Source organism: Pogona vitticeps, chromosome 3, assembly GCF_051106095.1.
Source record: "Pogona vitticeps strain Pit_001003342236 chromosome 3, PviZW2.1, whole genome shotgun sequence".
Classification (NCBI taxonomy): Eukaryota; Metazoa; Chordata; class Lepidosauria; order Squamata; family Agamidae; genus Pogona; species Pogona vitticeps.
The window spans coordinates 203,854-223,463 of NC_135785.1; the positions used below are offsets into that span (position 1 = coordinate 203,854).

Below are 19,610 nucleotides of genomic sequence, written 5' to 3' on the forward strand. Positions count from 1 at the left end.
GGACTGACCAGTCCCAACGCAACAGAACAGAACAGACCACCCACCCCCCCAATCTCCCTGCCAAGGGAGGCCCCTGGAGAACTGCAGGTTTGCCTCCGCAAGCCAAGCAGGGACAGGGAGGTGCGGCATCTGGCTCCCCCCGGCCGCCACAAACCTTTGGGTCCTTTCACAAGCTTGATCTCCACCATTTTCTCCGTGACTTGCTTGCGCCTCTTGATGTGCAGCCGAACCATGGAGCCCGCCTCCTTCAAGGCCTCCACCGCCCGACTATGGGTCACGTCACGGACGTCCACCTCGTTCACACGTAAAATGCAGTCGTTCACCCTGCAATTGGAAAACAGAGATCCGAGGAGGATTCAGACAACTTTCTTTTTATTTCTTATTATTTAATCATTTATTTGATTTATATACTGCCCATCTGGCAGCCAAGGCCACTCTGGGCGGTTTACAACAAATAATATAAAACAACAAAACAGCAAAATAACAAATAACAACATCAATTCATAGAGACGAAAATCAAAAGTCATAAGGTGCAGTGAGGATAAAATTACAATACAATAAATACAATTAAAAGGGTAGAAAAAGAGCACGTCAGTAGGACAGAAGTTATATTATCGGGCACTACTGTATCAGAGTGTGGTTTGTTCAGGGAAGGCCTGTCTCAATAGGCAGGCTTGGAGCAGCTTTTTGAAGGTGCCCGGGGAAGGGGGGCCAGGCGGACTTTGGGGGGGGGGGAAGAGAGTCCCATCGTTGTGGGGCTACCGCCGAGAAGGCCCGATTTCTGGTGGTTGCTTTTCGGGCCTCTCTCGGGGTCAGAACTCTCAGCTGCCCTGCCCGGGGCTGATCGTATAGGATGGGCAGACCTAACTGGAAGGAGGCGCTCGGCCAGAACATTGGGGTTAGGATTCGGGTCCCCCTCCCAGGCACACCTCCAGCTGCTGCAGCTGAGCCAGGGCGCCAGGGCGAAGACCGCGCACAGCGCTCCCTCTATGAACTCCTCCGGTTCTTGTGCACGTACAACGCAGCCTCCCGAGGACATTTCCCTGAGTGCTTCCTGCTCTGCCTGCAGCCTGACCCAAGGCCGGCCGGTGCTCAGAACCAGGCCCTATCCTGTCTGGCCCTAGGCCTCTCCCCACACTTCCATGGACCAGAGGACCTGCCCTGGCTTGCCCTTTCTGCCCCCTCCCCAATCTGGCTCCTGCGCCTCCCACAAAAGGAGGGCAAGGTGACAAAAGCGGGCCACCAAGCCCCATTCCCACCACCAAGACTGAGGAGCAAGTCCTCTGGGGAAAGGCGGAAAGGGGCTGGGAGCGTTCAGCCTTGACTGAGAAGAGCTGCCTGAGCCCTCTTTTCTTAGGTCGGTGGCGAAGCGTCCCTGGGACTGAGGGCTAGGCTTGGATCTGCGAGGGGGGCTTCGCCTGATCCCTCCCCCTTCCAGGCCGTTGCCAGAACCACCCTGAGGCGGAAGCAAGGGGGGGGGGAACAAAAGAGAGTGACGCACCGCAACCGTCCATCTTGCGCAGCTGCACCCCCAGGGATGATCTTGGTGATGAAGATACTGGAGTCATCCTCGATGTGGGGGTTGTCAGTCCCCCCTGCGATGCTAAAGCCGAGTCCTGAGTTGCCCTGAAACACAAAACCAGGGTGGCCCAGATAAAACCCCATCGGCTGGGAGAAAAGCCACCCTCCGGAGACTCCGTCGCTGGCCTCTTCCTCCTCCTCCTCCTCCTCCTCCTCCTCCTCCTCCTCCTCCTCCTCCTCCTCCTCCTCCAGCCTGGCTGGCTCTCCAAAAACCTCAGCGTGGAGGCCGCGGGGCTCTCTCCGCTTTCCGTCTCTCTTTACATGTTTTGAAACCAATTTACGCGTGGTGAAGATGTGGGCCAAGTCTAAATGGCTTAGATTTCGACTAGAGGTACTTGACCTTCTGTGCCACCAAGTCTTGCCCCACCAAGATGTCCAAATAAAGTGGTTTTTTTCCCCCCCCCATATTTGGAAGTTAAAGGCAATCATTCAGCCTCTGCACCACCCCTTCCACCACCCGGTGAAAGAACGGCCTCATGGCTGCCAACGGCACTGCCTGCAACTTTTCGGTCTCTCCCTGAGCTTTGCTGAGCCCCGGGTTCCTCGAAGTTTGGGCAAGCAGTCCTGAGCCCCGTCTCTGTTTCTATGGCCTCCACAGCCTGAAACCGAGGGGAGAGGACTGGGCAGCGGAGGGGCTCAGAGGCTTCCCAACTGAGCTCTGGAGGGGAAAAGGACAGCCTGCCGGTAATTCACTGGGCAGGGGGTGGGGTGGGGGTGAGAGAACCGCCCTGGTCAAGAACAGGACCACGAATGAGGAAAGTCGCCCCCACCCACAGCGCCAGAACCGCCACCCTCCACCCAAGAAGCGCCAGGTGAGCCGGCTCCAGTGCCCCTGGGCTGCCAAGGCCCTCGCAAAGAGAGGCTCTCCTCGGTCAGGGTGAAAGCCAAGCGGGGCCACCTCCACAGCACGCGTCCTCGTACGAAGAAGGCCCAGCCATGGGCTGACTCCACACACACACTGCTCCCCTCGGCCTCCGCAAAAGACAGGGGTGGCAGTCAGTGCCGAGGAAACCAGCCACACGGCGAGGGGCGGGTGGAGGCAGGGAACCGAGCCGAGCCTCTCTGGGCCCCTTGACCCTGCGGCTCAGCCAGCAGGGACCAGAGAAGGCCCAGCAACGCCTCAGAAGAACGGACACGAAGCCCCGGGGAGGGAGGGAGGAGGGAGGGAGGAGGGCCCACCGAAAAGAGCGGGGTGGGGCAATTCCAATTCCACATGGCCACAGAGTGGGGAGACCCACACACCGACACCCAAGGCAGCCCGAGGGAACAGCTACTCACTCTTTCCAGGGTGATTTCTTCATATTCATAGTCAGTGTCGGTGCCATTGACCTAGAGGAATAAAAAAACATACCCACACCCACGTGAGGTGGGCCGATGTCTCTCTCAAGAAGGTTGAGCGGCCTCCTCCTCCTTCCCCAACGGCCACAGGTGGCTTCCGTGGAAGGAGGGGCATCTGCTCTCCAACAAGGAAGTGACCACCCACAGGCTCTCCTCCCATCCCAGATGAAACCCGCCGCCCCCCCGGTCCTGTCCCACCACCCAGCCTTGGAAGCCACGTTCCCTCGAAGTTTTGTTCGCGCTGCGCGGGGGACCCGCCTAGGTGCACACCGAGGAGCCGGGCTTCATCTGACACAAGAATTAAACAAATTGGCTGCCGGCTGCTCGTGCGCAGCCCCAATGGAGGTCTCTCTCTGTGTGCAAATGCGCACCGGAAAGAGAACGTTGCTTGGGAAGCCCCTTTTGCGCTGTGGCTGCTCTGACAGCAGGAGTTCAAAAAACACCCTTCCGGAAAGGGACAGTTTCCTCTCCTCAGCGCGCCCTTGCGCACCTCCAGAGGCAGCTCCCGACCACCCTTTGTGTCAAAGGGCCCTGAAAAGGGAGCTTCCCAAACAGTCATATGAAGACAATGGGGCGCAGCAATCGCTTCCGGCCTCTTTCCCAAGTGCTCGGTCGCACCAAGCCTCCCCTTTCATTTTCTTTTAAGTGGCGTGTCCCATGGATTTCACGCTTCCACAGAGCTTTCCTGGGCCTGTGAGCAAAGAGCCCCTCAGAAGCAGACAAAGCAACCCAATATCAAGATGAACCTACGTAAGTCGGTGTCTCTGAAGTCTCTGTGTTCACCAAAACCGGAGGGGGATTTGCCTACAAATGTAAAATACAAAGGCTCACATTAGAGTAAGTCATCAGAAGAAAAGCCAGTCTGTCAAGAAAACCCAGTCTCTTCAAAGAGCAAAGTTTGGAAAGTGATTTTTAAGAAGAAGGAAAGACGGAAGCTAAAAGGGAGCAGGAGGGGAAAAACCTGAGCACTCCTTCCTCCTTCCTAGCCAGAAGGGTTTCTTCCTATTCCTTCCTGTCAAAAGGCTGTACTTCTTAAAAACTCCACTTTAGGAACAACTGGTCTGAAGGGCAGGCGGCCCAGCCAGGACCACCTGCCTGCTCTGGAAGACAAACCAGCAAAGCTTTGCAGAAAGCACAAGACCGTGGCAAAGCGGCAGAAGCCCAAGCAGTGGCCGAAGAAGCTGCTCCTGGCCAAAAAGGACAAGGGACCCGACTCCGCATCGCATCCCGAAGCCCAAGCGGGCCCTCCATGCTTTGCTGGCGGGACCCGAAACGCTCCCCACCCCATGCATTTCAGCCCAGCTGTGAGAGCAGGCGACAGCAGCGGTCTTCGATATTTCTTTGAAAGCCATGAGCTAGTCGGGAACGCCCCATTACAGAGGTACCAAAACCATTCAAAGCAACATCAAGCCTGAAAGAGGCAGAAATCCTCAGCTAGAAAGCCACACGAAGCAAGGGGCTTTTAATGCCTTTCCTTGGTACAGACCAACCAACCTCTCCCCTCGAAGGAGTTCCGCTTCTTTGGGCACCACCAAGAACGGCCCGTCTCCTGCGGGAACTGGGATAAACCCTTCGGTGGGCTGCCCCACAAACCCACCCGCCCACTCCCACTGCTCATCCCTAGGGAAGCCTTCATGGGTGGAGGCAGTCTTTCGCATAACCTCACCCCCAACACCCCTGGGGGGGCTTTAAAAGGCAATGCCCCTTGGCACAACTGGAACGAGTGGGCCAGCTGTGCCCGTTCCTGGGGAGGTCTGACCTGGCCACGATGGCCTGTGCCATCGTGGCCAGGTCAGCCAGATTTACTGTAACACACTCTACTCTAGGTGGGGCTGCCTACGGAAAGTGTCGGGAAACCTCCGTAGCTCCAGATGGCTAAGTGGGGTTGGACACGGAGATCTCATGGCTCCCCTTACAGCAGCTCCCCACGGATGGCCGATCTGTTTCTGGGCACCATTCAAAGTGCCGGTCCCAACCTATGAAGCCCCAGATGGGCTCTCTCTCTCAAGGACCGCCTCTCCCTCTATGAGCCGGCCCGAGTGTTAAGATCATCGGGGGGGGGGGTTTCCTCTCAGTCCCACCACCGACAGAGGTGTGCTTGGTGGAGACACGGGAGAAGGGCCTCCTCTGTGGCTGCTCCCAGACTTTGGAACTCTCTCCCACTGGAGGCCAGGCTGGCACCATCTCGGCTGTCCTTCTGCAAGCAGACAAAGACTTTTCTCTTCAGGCAAGCTTTCCCTTAACGGATTGGCTGCCTGAGTCTGATTTTAAATTGATGATCGTGTCTTACTGCTTTGAATGTGTTTTTGGTGTTGCTTTTGTTTATCATCTTTTAGTGTGCATTTCTTTCCATTTTTGCCAAAGTTTCCATTCCTCCCCACCGCCACAGACGCACCCCATTCAGCCACTGGGGGGGAAATGCCACAGACCAAAATTCGATGACTTACATTATTTAAGTAATCAATGAAAGCCGAAGTGGTGTCCACCCGTCGAGAAGTCAGCGCTTGTGCTCCTTGCTGATAAGCGGCTGCCTGCCTTAACCGGGGGGGGGGGCATGCACAGTGGCCATTGACCCCCCCTCCTGGCTTGCCCCGGCGAGGCAAGGCACAAGATTCGGTCTCTGAGTTCCATGGCTTCAACCTTTATGAAAATCTGGCCTCTCTGCCTGGCCGCCCAGAGGTTCCCTGCTGTGCCTCCCGGGCTGAAATCCTGTTGCCAAACGTTATGCCGTGATGAGCTGGTGGTGTCATCATCATCCCCTGTGTTTATTCAGAAACTGAACATTCCCCGTTCCCCTCCAAAGGTCCCGAGGGTCCCTCAAGAGTCTTCTCCTTGTGGGGAAATCACTGGGGGCCATGGGATTAGCGGAGGGCAGGTTTCCAAAAACCACCAGCAATGAAACCTTAAAGGCCTTCCCTGCCTCAGCCGACCAACGGCACCCAATGGCTTCCCCACAACGAGGGGGATCCCAAGGGGACGGACCCTCAGGGGGTGGGGGGGCAGGGAACCGGAAAGGACTGCTTTATGAAGCGATGCGGTTGGCCTTGCAAGGCGGAGGCGATGCTGCTGGAGTTCCGGCCGTGGCTCTTTCTTCAAAGGCAGCGCTCCGCCGAGAGCAGGCCTCCCCCCCTCGCCACCACATCTCCTCCTGAAGAGGCTCCCAGCCCCACGAGTGGGCAGAGGACCCCACACGCTCAGTACTACGGAGAGCCCTCTCAATCTCTCGGCTCTTCGTGCGACTGACTCACTGACGGATTGATTTAGCATTTATTTACCCGAAGGGCCCAAGGCAGCTTACATCATTAGAAGTCAATATTTAAAGCCAACAAGAGTACGTATACAAATACCAAAAGGATCAAACAAACACCACGTTAATAGACAGCAAACAAAAGCAAGACCCAAACCCCATTCAAAGCAGTCAGGCACAACCCTCCATTAAAAAAGAGACCCCACTCAGGCAGCCCATGATGGAGCTGGAGATCTAAGTGCCCACTAAAAGAAAGGGTTCCTCGTTCACTAGGGCGACGTCAGGAGGACCCGACCCAGCAGGAAGGCGAATGAACGACAGAGGAGTTGCTCTCCCCAGCTGGGGTCCCTCCTAGCCAGCCGCCAGCAGAGTCGGTTGTGGCAGGTATGGGCAACCTCCCGCAGGCCCCCACCCCACCCCACCCCAGGCCAGGCCAGGCCAGGAATGCTGGCTTTGGCTAGACGCGGCCCGCTCCTGCTAAGATCCCACACTTCCCTGGCCCGCACAGCCATTTCCACCTCCGCTGCTCCCTGTTCAGTGAGGAGGAGGAGGCCAGAGAGCAACCCACCTGCCTGTCGGTGGGAGGGCCTCTCGCCCTCCTCATCACCACCTTCTGCATTGGTTCAGTTCCGAAATACGCACCGAGGCAATGCAAGAAGCCTAAGTTCCGTCACAAGGAAATCTGGAGCGTGTGCAGGAGGGGCAAGAGCCATCAGCTGAACAAACCTGGCCTCCTGAAAAGGTCTTAAAATGCATTTCAAAGGTCCCTGCACCCCTTCCTTCGTGCTCCTTTTCTTTCTATGCTGCTTTTGTCTCTGTGAGAGGACCCTTCTTCTTCCACAATCCGAACCAGACCTCTCAAGCTTTTAAAAGACTCAAACAGGGAACCCTTCAATGCAACACCATTTGGGTGGTTTAATGGGGGGGGGCACACACAAGCAAGAGTTAGAAGCCAAGCGCCCTGGCAAGGCCAGTCCCGAAAGCACCCGGGGCAGAGAGGCGCGGAGCGGCCCCACCACTCTCCAAAGGCAGCCAGGCCAGCGCTCCCTCCTGCAGCCCACCGAGGAAGGAATGGGCGCAGCGCACGAGGTTCCCACGAGGTTCCCCACACCGGGCAGGCATGCAGCGTGAGCTCCTCAGCCAAAGGCCCCGCTCCCAGGCAAGTGGAGGAAGCAAGGGGTAAGAACAACCTGCACCGTGGACGGCGATGCGGAGGTGGCGGGCAGAGCCTCGGCTGGGGTCGGGACGGCAGAGGCCACGCGCGGAGGGAGAGGTGGTGCTGGTTCGGGGGCCTGTAGGTGGCAATGGAAAAAGGTCGTCGTCAGGTGTGGGGGTCATGGGAGGGGGGCAAGGCTCAGGCCTTGCAGGGCCACAGCAGGTACCCACCGGCAGCACAAGTCCTCTCTCTTCCCCCCCCCAGAAGGTGTTCAAGGGGGAACTGCTGCCCCTTCTTGTCAGGGGGAAGACCCTTGGCCAAAGGCACTGATTCATTTCCCAGCCAGAGCCCTCCGGAGAAATATACACAGTAAAACAAGACTGGTTAAAAAAACTTTGAAATGCAATAGAACAACAAATTCAAAGGGGCATTTCCCCCTTTGAATTTGTTGTTCTATTGCATTACAAAGTTTTGAAAACATCAGTCAGGAAAACATTATGGTGCAGAGCAGTTGTAAAAAACTCTCTCTAAAATGAAATTAAAAACTTATGAGAGTAGGTGGTGTTTGGGAGTGAAAAACCAGCAAAGACGGTCCAGGCTCAGCTCTCGCACAAGCGCACTCCAGATTGTGGGAGGACCCACAGACCAGGCCAGTTGCGCAGGCCAGCCGGTCCCGTGACAGAGAGCCCAAGCATAGTGTCCACGCAGCCACGTGCTCCGGTCCCTCCGAGAGTCACTGAGATTCATTGACTGTTAAGAGCACGGTGCCCCTCGGTGGACCTGAGCCAGCCCTGGATGGACGAATGAAATAACAGCCATTTCTTGGGCAAAGACGGTGGGAATCACTGCCTAGAAATCACAAATGTTGAAATACAAGTCGTAGTGCACTAGGACAGATGCAGAACAACTTTTTTTTAAAAAAAATAAAGCAAACTACAGGTGGGTAGCACAGAAATCCGTGGATATAGCTCTGGAAATCCTCAAATTTCACACATTTTCAAAGATGGAGATGTGCCTCCCTTTCGGACACCTCTCAAAGCAAGTCAGTGTGGAAAAACAAGCACCAAGTTTTCTGAGTCCTGGTCTGGATTCTGGGCAGGAATCACTCCAAATCCAAGAAGGGGGGGGGCCTGGCCCAGCCCAAATGAAGACTCAGCCTGAACACTTCCAAGCTCAGGTGCTCCAGAGGCGAGCGCACCTGGCAGAGCCCACCACCCTGGGCAGTTGCCAGGTCCGCCCATCAAGGGAGGGGCTCAGGGGCAGCAGCGGGGGGGGGGACGGTTATGCTCTCTCTCTCCTCCTCCTTCAGGAGGCTAGACGTCGGCATGGCCTTTCCGACTCGGGAGGTGGCCCCTCCACCCCAATGAAGCTCTGCTGCCCTTGAGCCGCTCTCGCCAGCTCTCCAGCCGAGACACACAGAGCGCGGTCATGGCCTGCACCAGGTATTCCCGCTTTCTAAATGTTTGTGCTTTATTAGGTCTTGGTCATTATTGATTTGCTTCCGTGCTTCTTTATAGGTAACCCTCTCCATCTAAGATACGCTTAACATTCTGTGATAAATCCCATTTCAACTCCTTTAAAATAAAAACAAAAGTAGGCTGTGCTAAATCCACCACGTGTTGCCATACAGCTGAGCCAGAAATACAGAGCCGGGTAAACCACCACCACCACCGCCTCCAAGCCAATTAGACCCCCTCGTGGCACGTTCCATGTTCCATCCCATACTTGTCGCTCGAGGGAGGCTGTCTCTCTTCTGACTTTTATTGCACTGGTCATTTAACCAAAGTCCAGGGTTCTGATGTCTGCCAGCACAATCTATATTATTTTAGTTTTAGACCTTCATCTTATTCTCTTAGGTGACACGGTTCCCTAGCTTTCTCCTGCTGCCGCACGGGGGGAGGGGGGGGACACAGAGAAGGCAGAGCTTGCGCTCCCCCACGCCGCCTCGACCAGAGAGGCCGCCACGATACAAGCCAGGCCTGTTCATCCAGGCGAGAGGCCTGGACAGCTGTCACTCTTCTTCACCCAGCAATACTGACATGCAGGCCACTGAGTCGCTCTGAAACGCGGGCGCAAGGCGGGTTGGGATCGCACCCGGTCCTCTTGCCCTCCCTTCTCTTGCAACCACGTCCTTTGTTTCCTTCGGCTGTTCTCCCTGCCATCCTGCCCCCCCACCCCTTGCCCCCCAGTCACAGCAGTCCCTTCTTCTCATCAACCTCCCCTCTTTTAAAGCCCCCCAGTGCCATCGAAAGCTAATAAGCCATTCACGCAACGAGCCCTGCAACAGGAAAAACAAACTCCTCCCAGCACATTCGCCCAGGATGGGTGTTACCCTGTTCACACACACACACACACACACACACACACCAAAGGGAAGCTGGTCCCAGGTGACCAGAAGCCCCTGCCAAACCAGGGGCCTGCTTTTGAAGTGTGCTCCTTGCAGGAGTGGACACAGCTAAGGACTGGCCGCAGGGCAGGGCAGGGGTACCCTGACGGCCTTTCTGGGCAGGCGGGGTGGGGCCTCTCCCCCCTCTCCCAAAGGTGGGAAGCAGCAGCCCCCGTCCCTCCATTTCTCTGTTAGCAGAGGCAGAGGCTAAATGCCATTGGCAGCACCCACAACCTGGTCTCTCTCCAAAGGCCAGGAAGGGCCACAGAGGAGCGCCAACCCTCCGCAAGGGTGAGAAACGTTTACCTTTGGGCAGAGCGGGAGGCTCCAGCCGGCACTCCTCTGGTCACCTGTATACAAAAGCAAGGCCCTTCCGCAGCCCCCCACCCCAGCCCACCCCACCCCAGCCCACCCCTCCTCCAAAAGGCCCAGGGACCAGGCTTTGCTAAAGGTACCACCCGTGACCCATTTTATTAATAGGCCATTGGAATGAAACAAAACGGATCGATCGAGGCAAGCAGCAGCCGAGGACGCCGGGCGTCCTCCCTTTCCCCTCCCACTCAGCTAGCGCTCAGCCACGGCAGCATTTCCACCCTTCAACCATCTGCTCACCCAAATGTTGGAAGTATTTTAAAAAGCCACCTCCGCACCACTGCCCGCGCACCCTCCCAACAAGCGCTGGGCTCTCTGCGGCAGGGAGGTTCGCAACACGGGAGGGAGGCTGCCGCCGCCGGTGGGGGATGCTTTCCAAACCCCTGGTCTGTTCCATGGCGCCAATGCTCCCCCAATGCATTCCTGGAAGCTCCAGGGCCGGACCGAGACTCCCTGCACAACATGAAATGCCAGGACGCGGGTGAAGGCGCTGCCTCTCGCACGACACCCGCGGAATCACAGGGAGCAGCCCCACCTTTCAAAAACATGTCGGTCTGCGTGCCGGAAACCCGGCCAGCTCCACCGCGGCAGCAGCAAAGGAGCCAGGAGAGAAGCCCCCTTCCGAGAGGCCCCCTTACCTCTGCCAAAGAACCGCCTGGCCCCGATCCACCACCTGTGGTGCTCCTGCAAGAGGCTGCCTTGACCTTGGCGGTGCTTTTCGTGGGGCTCTTCTTCACACTGTCCCGGAGGTTGGTGAACCGGCCCCTGAGCTTTGAGGCCACAGGCACAGGGGCCGAACTCAAGCCGGCCTCCCCAGCGGGCATCTGCAGCGGCTGGCGCGGGGGACCCAGCGGAGCCTCTGCCCAGGCGCTCCCTTCGCTGCCAGCCAGGCCCAGGGTCCTCGCTCGGCAGCCATCCGGAGGCCCGCAGCCCCCTGTGCACATGGGGCAGGAGGCTCTCATCGGCGGAGCTGGCTGGGCCACTCCACAACACTCCAGACAAGGACGGACCAGGGGGCAGCGGCGCCGCAGCGTGTTTCCTGGGGCCGCCAAACCCAGAAACCCCTAAAGTCGCTTTCCCAGCCTCGCGCTCGCTGTCCAGAAAGAGGAAGCCTCCCACTGGCCGGGAGGTGGCCAGCCTCTTGGCTAAGCCGGCACAATCAATGCCTTGCGGAGGGCGGAGGGGACGCGCTGAAGGTCGCCCGGCCTCGCCGCTGCCTGTGAGCACCCATGGGGCAAAGGAGACCACACCCGATCAGTTTTGAGAAAGGACGGCACTAAAAGACCTCTTGAGACCCATCGCAGCCCCCCAGGGAGATGACATCAAGGGCGAGCTTCTGTGGGAAGGAGAAGGCCTACCCAGATGACAGAAATGCTCCACCGGAGAGCAGGTCGGACCGCTTGCCACCCTCCTCAGCAGAGGAGCAAGGAGGTTCCAGATCGGTTCCCGGCCGGGAAAGCCTTGGAGAATACCCTCTCCAGACCCTCGGGTTCTTCTCTGCTTGGGCTTTGAAAGCTGGGAAAGAACCCTGAGAGGCTTCGGGCTCCCCCCACGGCCTTAACTTGGCTCCCTCTCAGTCCCATTGGAAGCCCGGTTGGCCCTTTCTTCAGGCTGCTCTGCAGACCCAGAGACAGCCTGGGGGCCAGACGTGGGTGGGGTGGACCCAAGCTGGCTGAGGTGTGAGAAGTGGGGCAGTAGGTTCTTTTCAGAGCCACTGGGGAGGGGAGGGGGTGGTGGTCTCAGACGATAAACGTTTTTCTCCCTCTCTGACTTTCCTGTCTCTGCTCTTCTGCCGCAGGTTGTCCGTCGTCTCTGCGATGGCACATCTGGAATTAGCAAAGGGGGGGGAAGCTGCCTCCTGTCCCAGAGCCCCAGGCGCCCCCCCACTCCCACCTCCTGGCTCAGGCGCCCCAATATCTCTCTGCCTGGCTGCCAGACACCACAGCTACAGCCTCGCTGATACCCTTGTGGGTCTCCAAGCTGGCTTTCAGGGTTCAGCCTCCACCCTCCCGGCCTGAAGACGGCTCACACCTCTGACCGGCTCTGTGGCTCTGCTTCCCATCTCAGCCCCCTAATTTGGATTTGCCCAAAGTGAGTGGTCTCTGCTTCTTTTTCAAACTAAGGAATGTTGACGGTCCCTCCCGTCCGGGACACTTGGCACAGCGAGGGAGGAGGCCCGTCCCTTTGCCCTCCACCCAGAAGCCACAAGGGAGGGCCTGAAAGTGCAGGAACGAAGAGGGAGCCGGGGCAGGCAAAGAGGAAGGCCCACCCTTGCTCCTCCAGAGTTCAGAAGCCAGGCTCCCACAGCCCCTGCTACCCAAGGCCATCGCCCCAAAGGGTGGGGGGGGGAGGACAGGACCCCGAGTGGGATGGGGGGGAGAAGCTGCCCACCCAGAGCCTGGAGCACTCTCGCAGGAAACGGAGGAAGGAAAAGGCTCCGGTGAGCTCCCAACACAAGCCGGACGCACAGAAGCCGGCCAGAGAGAGAGAGAGAGAGAAACGACAAACTCCGAGTTGGCCCCAGGGTAGCGCCCAGTCAATTGGTGTAGGGCAGGACTCAGTGCCACCTTATTAGGGGCGCAGAAGGACAAGCCTTGCTGAAGACGAATCCGCACTGTTTCTGCCAAGCTGAGTCCAGTCAATAACGTGGGGACAAGACAAAACAACACTGTTAAAAAGGGCCCTGGAGGCCTCTGAGGAAACTCAGCCGACACAGAAGAAAGCACGAGTCTCCCGATGGGATTACAGCAGGAAAACAAGGAGGAAGTCAAGAACGGAAACAAGGGACCGTTCTTGTCACGAGAATCTGAGGATCCGTCTAGTCCTGCATTATGGCTACGGCTTGTGCTGCTTACTCCTGAGGAAAGATGCCGTTCACGCTTCTCTCTGTGTAGGCACACCAACTGCTTGGATGGCTATTTAAAAGTGTTACGCAGTGACGACATTCTGCCACTTTTGAGCAGACACACAGATGCTGCTCTTGCTTCATTCTGAGGAGGCACAGAATGAGGAAGATTCAAACCATGGCCTCCCCTACAGAGAGAACGGGTTTCAAATCCTCTTCCAGTTTGCAGTTTGGCTGCATGGAGTAAAAAAAAAAAAAAGTACACTTTTTCTGTGACAGTGCAGGAGAAAAGGACTGCAAGTTTGCTTCCTTCCCTCTCCACCCCCACCCCACTGGCCAGGGCATCCCACCAAAGCTGGGGACGCGGGACGTTCAGGCCAACGGACAGAGCGGTCAGTCCTCTTGGAGGGAGGAGAGTCACACCCTGGCGTCGGCTGCTCCCAACTGCCAGCCGGCAGTCAGGGGCTCCTGAGTGCTGATTGGGAAGAAGCCCGCTTGCGCCGGCGACCGGTGGCCCCTGCCAGCCGTATCCTCTGCGAGCACCTCCTCAGCCCCACTGACCTTGCGGCACCGGGTGCCATGAATGGGCCGACGTCCGAAGGGGCTGAAGCGAGGGTGGTGGCAAAGGAACACAGTGCGCAGGGGCTGCCAGTCACGGGCGCTCCCTGCCTTCTCCCCGCTGAGAGCTCACCTGACCCTGACTGCCATCTCCTGGGAACAGCCCTGGGAGGGAGCAACAGCAGCTGCTCCCCCCCAACACGGGGCTCCTGGACCGGCCGAAGGCCACTGCTTGGCCACCACTGGCTGCAAAGCGTGCAGCCACGGATGGGGCTGGCCATTAACCCACCCCGGACCTTCTCTGTCTTCTCATGCCAGGAATCACTTTCAGGGAGACAGGTGGGGTACAAACCCTAATTCCCTCCAGATAACACTTATTAATCTTTTCTTCCTTAATCTATTTCTTGTTATATTGCCATCTTGAAAAATATGTCTATTGTTTATTGTTGGCTGCCTATTGTTATTGTTTAGTACACTGGTTTTTTGTTATATGTACATTTTACTGTGTTTTTATATGTCTGGAAGCTGCCTAGAGTGGTCATTTTGAACAGATAGGCGGGGCATAAATAAATTAAAATAAAATAAATAAATAAAATGCCCACCCACCCCCACATCCTAGAGAGACCTGCACGCTGCTCCACAGTCTTAAGAAGAACACTCTAGAAATGCAAAGAACTAAAGAGGATCCAGAAAACATCTTCCTGAGATTCCTTGGGGCTGAGTGCAGTGGGCATAATGGGGGGCCATGTTTCCCCACCATACACCAGCATCTCCAGCCCTCTCTGGGTCCCTCAAGAGGTCTCCGAGCTCCCAAAGCGGCCACTTGCCATCTGTACAGAACGCCCACCTGTGCAAAACCCACCTCTTTTCTCACCACGCCTCTGCGTGACAAGCCAAGGGAAGCAAGAGGAAGCCAATGGACCCCCTTCTAGCCAAGCCAGGGCCTCCGCCCAGGTCTCCACAGCAGAGGCCCTCCCCCCTTTGCCCCACACCATCAAGCGAGAGGAGAGGGACCCCGGAGCCTGGCAGAGCAGGCGCTGCCCTCTCGGGGCTCTGGAGGGGTTTCCCAACAGGTGTGGGCAGCTCTCCGGAGGTGGCCAGGTTCCACCCCTTCAATAGGATCTAAAATGGGGCTGGATATGTTAGGGGACACTTGGATTTTCAAGGTGGGATATGCCCTCATCATGTTTACCTAAAGGTGGGTCACCTGGGAGAGAAAAGGCCTCCGCTGGAAGTCTGTCAGGTTCAGCGAGACCTGGCTCTGCCTCGCTTCCTATTCAGGGCAGGAACAGGAGGCTTGCCCGGGGCTAGAACAAAGCAAGCCCCCCCCCCCAAGTGTTCTGCTTCTCCCAGATGAGCCACTTCTAGGCGTCTGTAAGTTGTGTGTGACTCCCAGAATGGGGAATTATGGGACCTGTAATCCAGGAAACCCAAAAATCCCTTCTCTGTTTTTGAGTATCACAAGGTTCTTCCTCAGGCTGAACACTGCAAAAAGCTGGGAGCAGGGAGACCGGGAAATCCCCCAAAGTCATCTTGGCCAGGTGGACGACAGCATTCTCCAGCCACTAAGGATGGCGCTTCCTTGGGCTCCCTTTCCCTGAGAGCCACAGAGCCTGAGTTTATCAGGTAAAAACAAGACAAGCCCACTTCTTCAGTGGACATTAAAGCTCACATTGAAAGGGCGCGGGGGTGGGGGTGGGGCGTTTACAGGGAGGGGAAAGGCAACCAAGCCTCTTGTAGAGGGAGACTGGAGTCAGTGCTCCCCAGTCCCTTGATGCTGACCTTGCCCGCCTCGGACGGCTGGGGCCCCCGGGGCGCTAGAGATCGGTCTCAAATCAGGGGCCACAGACCCCGAGCGGACAGGCGCCCAGATCCCACACAGACCGCCTTTCCCTTCCTTTCTTGACGCTCCCTCCAGGCATCCTGTCAAAGGCCTCTGCAATGTGGCCGTGGCAGCAGCGGCAGCAGCGGCAGCAGCAGCGGCAGCAGCAAGAGGCACGAGGCTCAACCGGGGGGGGGGGGGGGAGACAGGAAAGGCAAGTCAGCCAGGGGGACGGGGGGGGGGGGAGATCCGGCACCTGCACAAGAGGGGAACAACGAGGTCCCCTCCTTGGTGGTGCAAGAGGAGGAGCTGAGGAGCCTGCAATGGGCTCCCCAAACCTGTTGAGGTTTGGTGCTCGGAACTGGGGACTCTTGGCGACAGCCGCACACCCTCCCCCGGCTGCCTTTGTTCCTCTGTCACTGGAATGCCAGGGGCAGCCTGGCAGGAGCCAGTCCCCAAGGGTGGGCACCGGGCATGCGCCACAGCCTCTGCCTCCACCTCGCCCGAGAGGTCCGGGTCCTCGGTGCAGTGAAAGCAGGCGGGCACTGAGGCGAGAGGGGTACTCGGCAGGGCCTCTCCTCCCTTGGGAGGAGGAAGCCCTTCTCTTCGGTCCCGTGGCAGGAGCGGCTCTGGAGCTGTCCTTTCCTGAAGAATGCAGAGCTCCCCCCGCACCCCCCCCCATGAGAGAGAGAGAGAGAGGGAGAGGAAGAGGGAGAGCGGGAGATAAAGGAAATAGGAACTGGCCCCTGGCCACGGGAGAGGCGGCTCCTACGCTGCTGGGCACATTGCAGGATCCAGACTGCCGACCAAGCATCTCCCCGGGAGGGTCCAAGAGACAAGGGAGGAGGACTCTGAGCAGGAACCCAAAGGAAGCTTTCTGGACATTCCCTGTAGTGGCCGGCTCAGCCCTCCGGTCAATGGAGCCAGCTGAAGAACAAGCCAACGCCTACCCATCACACACACACACACACACACACACACAAACAGGGGGGGGGACTTAAAAACCCCACTTTTGCCTACTTGCAAAGGGATGTGGCGCAAGGTGTGGCCGGGGGGGGGGCGGAGTGAGAGAGTGAGATCCCTGGTGGGGCCTCCAGCAGAAGAGGGACGGAGTCGGAAAGAAGGGAGTGTGACCTACTAATAACCCCCTTTCCCCCCCCCGCCCCGCAAGGTATAGCTATGCCAAGCCTGGAATGCCCTGTCTGGTTTAGCAACGTCCTCCCCAGGAGGAGAGGGCCCTGCAGGTGACAGGCACCGCCTGCACTGGAGCTGCACAGGATTCCCCGGTTGCCAGAAAAGGGCCACCCTAACCTGGAAGAGGTCAGAGGAAGTGGACACTTGCGGGGCGGGGGCTTTTTCATGTTGTGGGAATGACCACTAAGGCAAGTGGCATGAAGGGCCGCGGGCCTAAGAGCGAGGGGTGTGTGGAGGGCTACAAGGCCCAGCAACCCTTTGAAGCCACAAGATGCAACAGCCGTGGTGTGTCTCTCCACGGCAAAAACCACAACTACTGGGGAGCACACCCAGCAGCCGTGGGACAAGAGAACGACTGTCGCTCTCCCCCCCCCCCGCCGGGGCTACCTGTGGGTTCCCCAGAGCCTGTGGCTGCTACGGGGGGGGGGGGGGGGGCAGGGTGCCAGGGAAGTGGCTGGACTCCGCGGAGCCCCCCTCTCCTAACACCGAGCGCACAGGGATGCCATCCAGGGCCCTGCTGGCCAGGGGGCCATGGGAACCCCCGGGGCCGCTGAGGGCCACTACTGCCAACCGCCCTTCGAAAGCCCTGCGGGTGCCTTTCTGGCCCACCAGACCACCTCCCTCCCTGCTGTGCCCCAAACTGCGTCACCATGACGACACAGGAGATCCTGCGTCTGGACATCAGCGCAACCCACCCGGCCGCAACTGACAGGCCGCACCCCCTGCGGGCTGGAACCCATCGCTCTGAGAAGGACAGGGTGGCCGACCAACGCCTGGGTCTTTCCCGGCAACTCTCGCACGGAGGTAAGGTCTTCATTTGAAAGTGCCTCTTTCTGCAAGGCTCGTCTGAGGTCCGATGGCTCCCGGGCGGCTCAGCGGCAGCCTCCAACCCTCCTGCCCGCCTCTGTCCCCGATCCCTTGTTCCCATGAGGGTCTGGGGCCAAACCAGCCCCTGTAAAAAGCACGGCAGTGCTCCCAGGCGGCGCACACTTCGAGAGATCACCACCTAGGCCATAACGGGCCACGAGGGAAGAAGCAGGGGCCCTGCATGGCGGCCTCTCCTCCCCCTGCCACGCACCTAAAAGGGCACAGCACGCCAGAGGTGTTTTGCCCCCTCGGAGGCCAACGTGACCGGCCTCAGCACCAGCACCAGCACCCACCACACCGGACAAGGCTTCTGAGCGCCACTCGTCCCCGTTGCCTTCCGTGCTCTGTAACTGGACGGGCCGTCGTCTTTGTGTCTGCGGGTAGGGCCTTTCAGAAGCAAGGCGGCAGGCCCTGAGGTTACTCTGGTTGCTGCTGCCGCCACCAGGCAGGCGCCTGCCACCTGCAAGGAGGGGTGCCCACGCAGGGCAAGGGGTGCTGAAGAGAGGGCCAGAGCCCGCTGCCTCCCTTGCAAGGTGCCAGTCTGGTGACCCCTGGAGGACAAGTCTGCCAAGCGGCAGCAGCAGGACCAATTCTGCCACCCCAACGGCCCCTCCAAGGCTCTGGCTGTGGGACGGTTGCCAAGCCACCAGGTCACACAGCACACCCCATCTGAAGACCGGGGCCAGCGGAGCCAGGCAGGGCAGAGGGGGCTCCGAAGGCCAGCCCTCCCACCGAGAGTGCCCACCCGAGCGCGAGACCGGGCCCACTTCCCCTGTGAAATCCTGGGAGCAACTTTGGCCCCAGCTTCCACCCATCACAGACCTCTCCCAGCGCACCAGCTATTTCTGGCAGGTTGAGGGGTGGGAAGGAAACAAGGCCTGGCTCTCTCCATGTATGTGTGTGTGGGGGGGGGGGGGGAGGGCAAAAAGCCCCCGCCCGCAGCAGCTCCCCCTTCCCCATTCGAAGGACTCAGTGGTGCCTCCTTTCCCCGCTGCCTCTTCCTCTTGGGACCTCCAAAAAGTCCTCGGCTGCTGAGCGGCTGTGGAGGGGGCGGCCCCCACACTCGCCCTTCCGCTGGGTGCAGGCAAGGGAGAAGAAAACCCCAAGCGCAGCAGGACTGGAGGGCTCTCAAGTCGATCAGGGACACCACGGGAGGGGTCAAAGGCTTGCGCAGAGTAACCTCCCGAGGCAAGAACCTCACCGTCGCCCCGGCTGCAAAGCCCCAAGACCAGCAAAAGGGGGCGAGGACGGCCTCTCCTCTCTTGCAGCAGGAGAGGGGCAGGGAAGACTCGCACGGCGCCCAAAGTCTGCACCAACGAGGCGGAGGAGGAAGGGAAGCTGGATGGAGGGGCTCTGCTAGAACCCTGGCCACCGAGTTCAGGGCCAGCAGGGAGGGACCAAGGGGAGGAAGCTGGCTTGTTTGGAGCGTTTCCTGAAATCACTGCCCTCCCCAGCAGGGCCTCCAAAGAAAGAGATAACCTGTCACACAAGCAGCTGCCTAGAGCACAGCTCCCTGGGCGGCGGGCGGGCGGGCGGGCGGGGGGGGGCAGAGGGAGGCACACCGCTGGTTCCTGCCTTCATTTATTCAGTAGCCCCTGGTGACAGGCAAGCACACACCAGCGGCCCCCTCCTGCTTCACCTCTCCCCACTGCCACACAATACAAGCCTCTCATGAATGGCTGGGAGTGCATTTCCTGAGTGGCAGCTGAAAAGTGTAATAGGAGCACCCCCTGCCCAAAGAACCAACCTGGGGGGGAAGGAGGGGGAGATGTGGTCCCACCTACAGCTACAGAGGGAGGGGAGGGAGGGACAAGGGAGCTGCGGGGGGGGGGGTAGAATTACAGGAAGGAAGCCGCGGGCTGTCATGTCTCAGAAGAGCCCCAGCAGGGGCCACGGCTGCCAAGAAGGGCTTGTGAAAAGTCACCGCTTGGGAACTTTCCAAGCCACAAATGGACCAGGCGCTGTCGGGGAGGCGGGGGGGCTCCCAAGATCCGGCGCTGGACCAGCTCCCTCCATGGCGCTCAGGGAACTCCCCACCAGGTCCTGCTCCCCTGCTCCCATCCAGAAGGGTCCCTCCTTGGGACTCGGTTCGGTTTCTTTCACTCTCAGGGTTGAGACCCTACCCAGACCCTTCTGGGATCCAGAGCCCCAGCAGGAGCACGACGCGCCCAGACATCCCGCCAGGGACCGGGCCACTCTGGAACCTAAAGCAAGCCGAACCGGTGCCCCCCCCACTAGCATCCA

The 19,610-nt window shown here is 58.7% G+C and overlaps 1 protein-coding gene across 13 annotated transcripts in view; it reads right to left on the reverse strand.

Annotated features, from left to right (window-relative positions):
* DLG1 (discs large MAGUK scaffold protein 1) overlaps nt 1-19,610 on the reverse strand; it is a 120,051-nt gene that overhangs the window by 39,784 nt on the left and 60,657 nt on the right. For 8 of the 13 annotated variants that reach the window (XM_072996434.2, XM_072996435.2, XM_072996436.2 and 5 more), the window contains 4 exons: nt 3,670-3,723; nt 2,860-2,910; nt 1,502-1,626; nt 155-324 (listed from right to left, as the gene is read on the reverse strand). In XM_072996434.2, the coding sequence (XP_072852535.1) occupies nt 155-324; nt 1,502-1,626; nt 2,860-2,910; nt 3,670-3,723 (400 nt within the window). Of the gene's footprint in view, nt 1-154; nt 325-1,501; nt 1,627-2,859; nt 2,911-3,669; nt 3,724-7,356; nt 7,459-19,610 lie in introns of all 13 variants that reach the window. The other 5 variants (XM_072996432.2, XM_072996431.2, XM_072996433.2 and 2 more) reach the window with 1 other exon arrangement.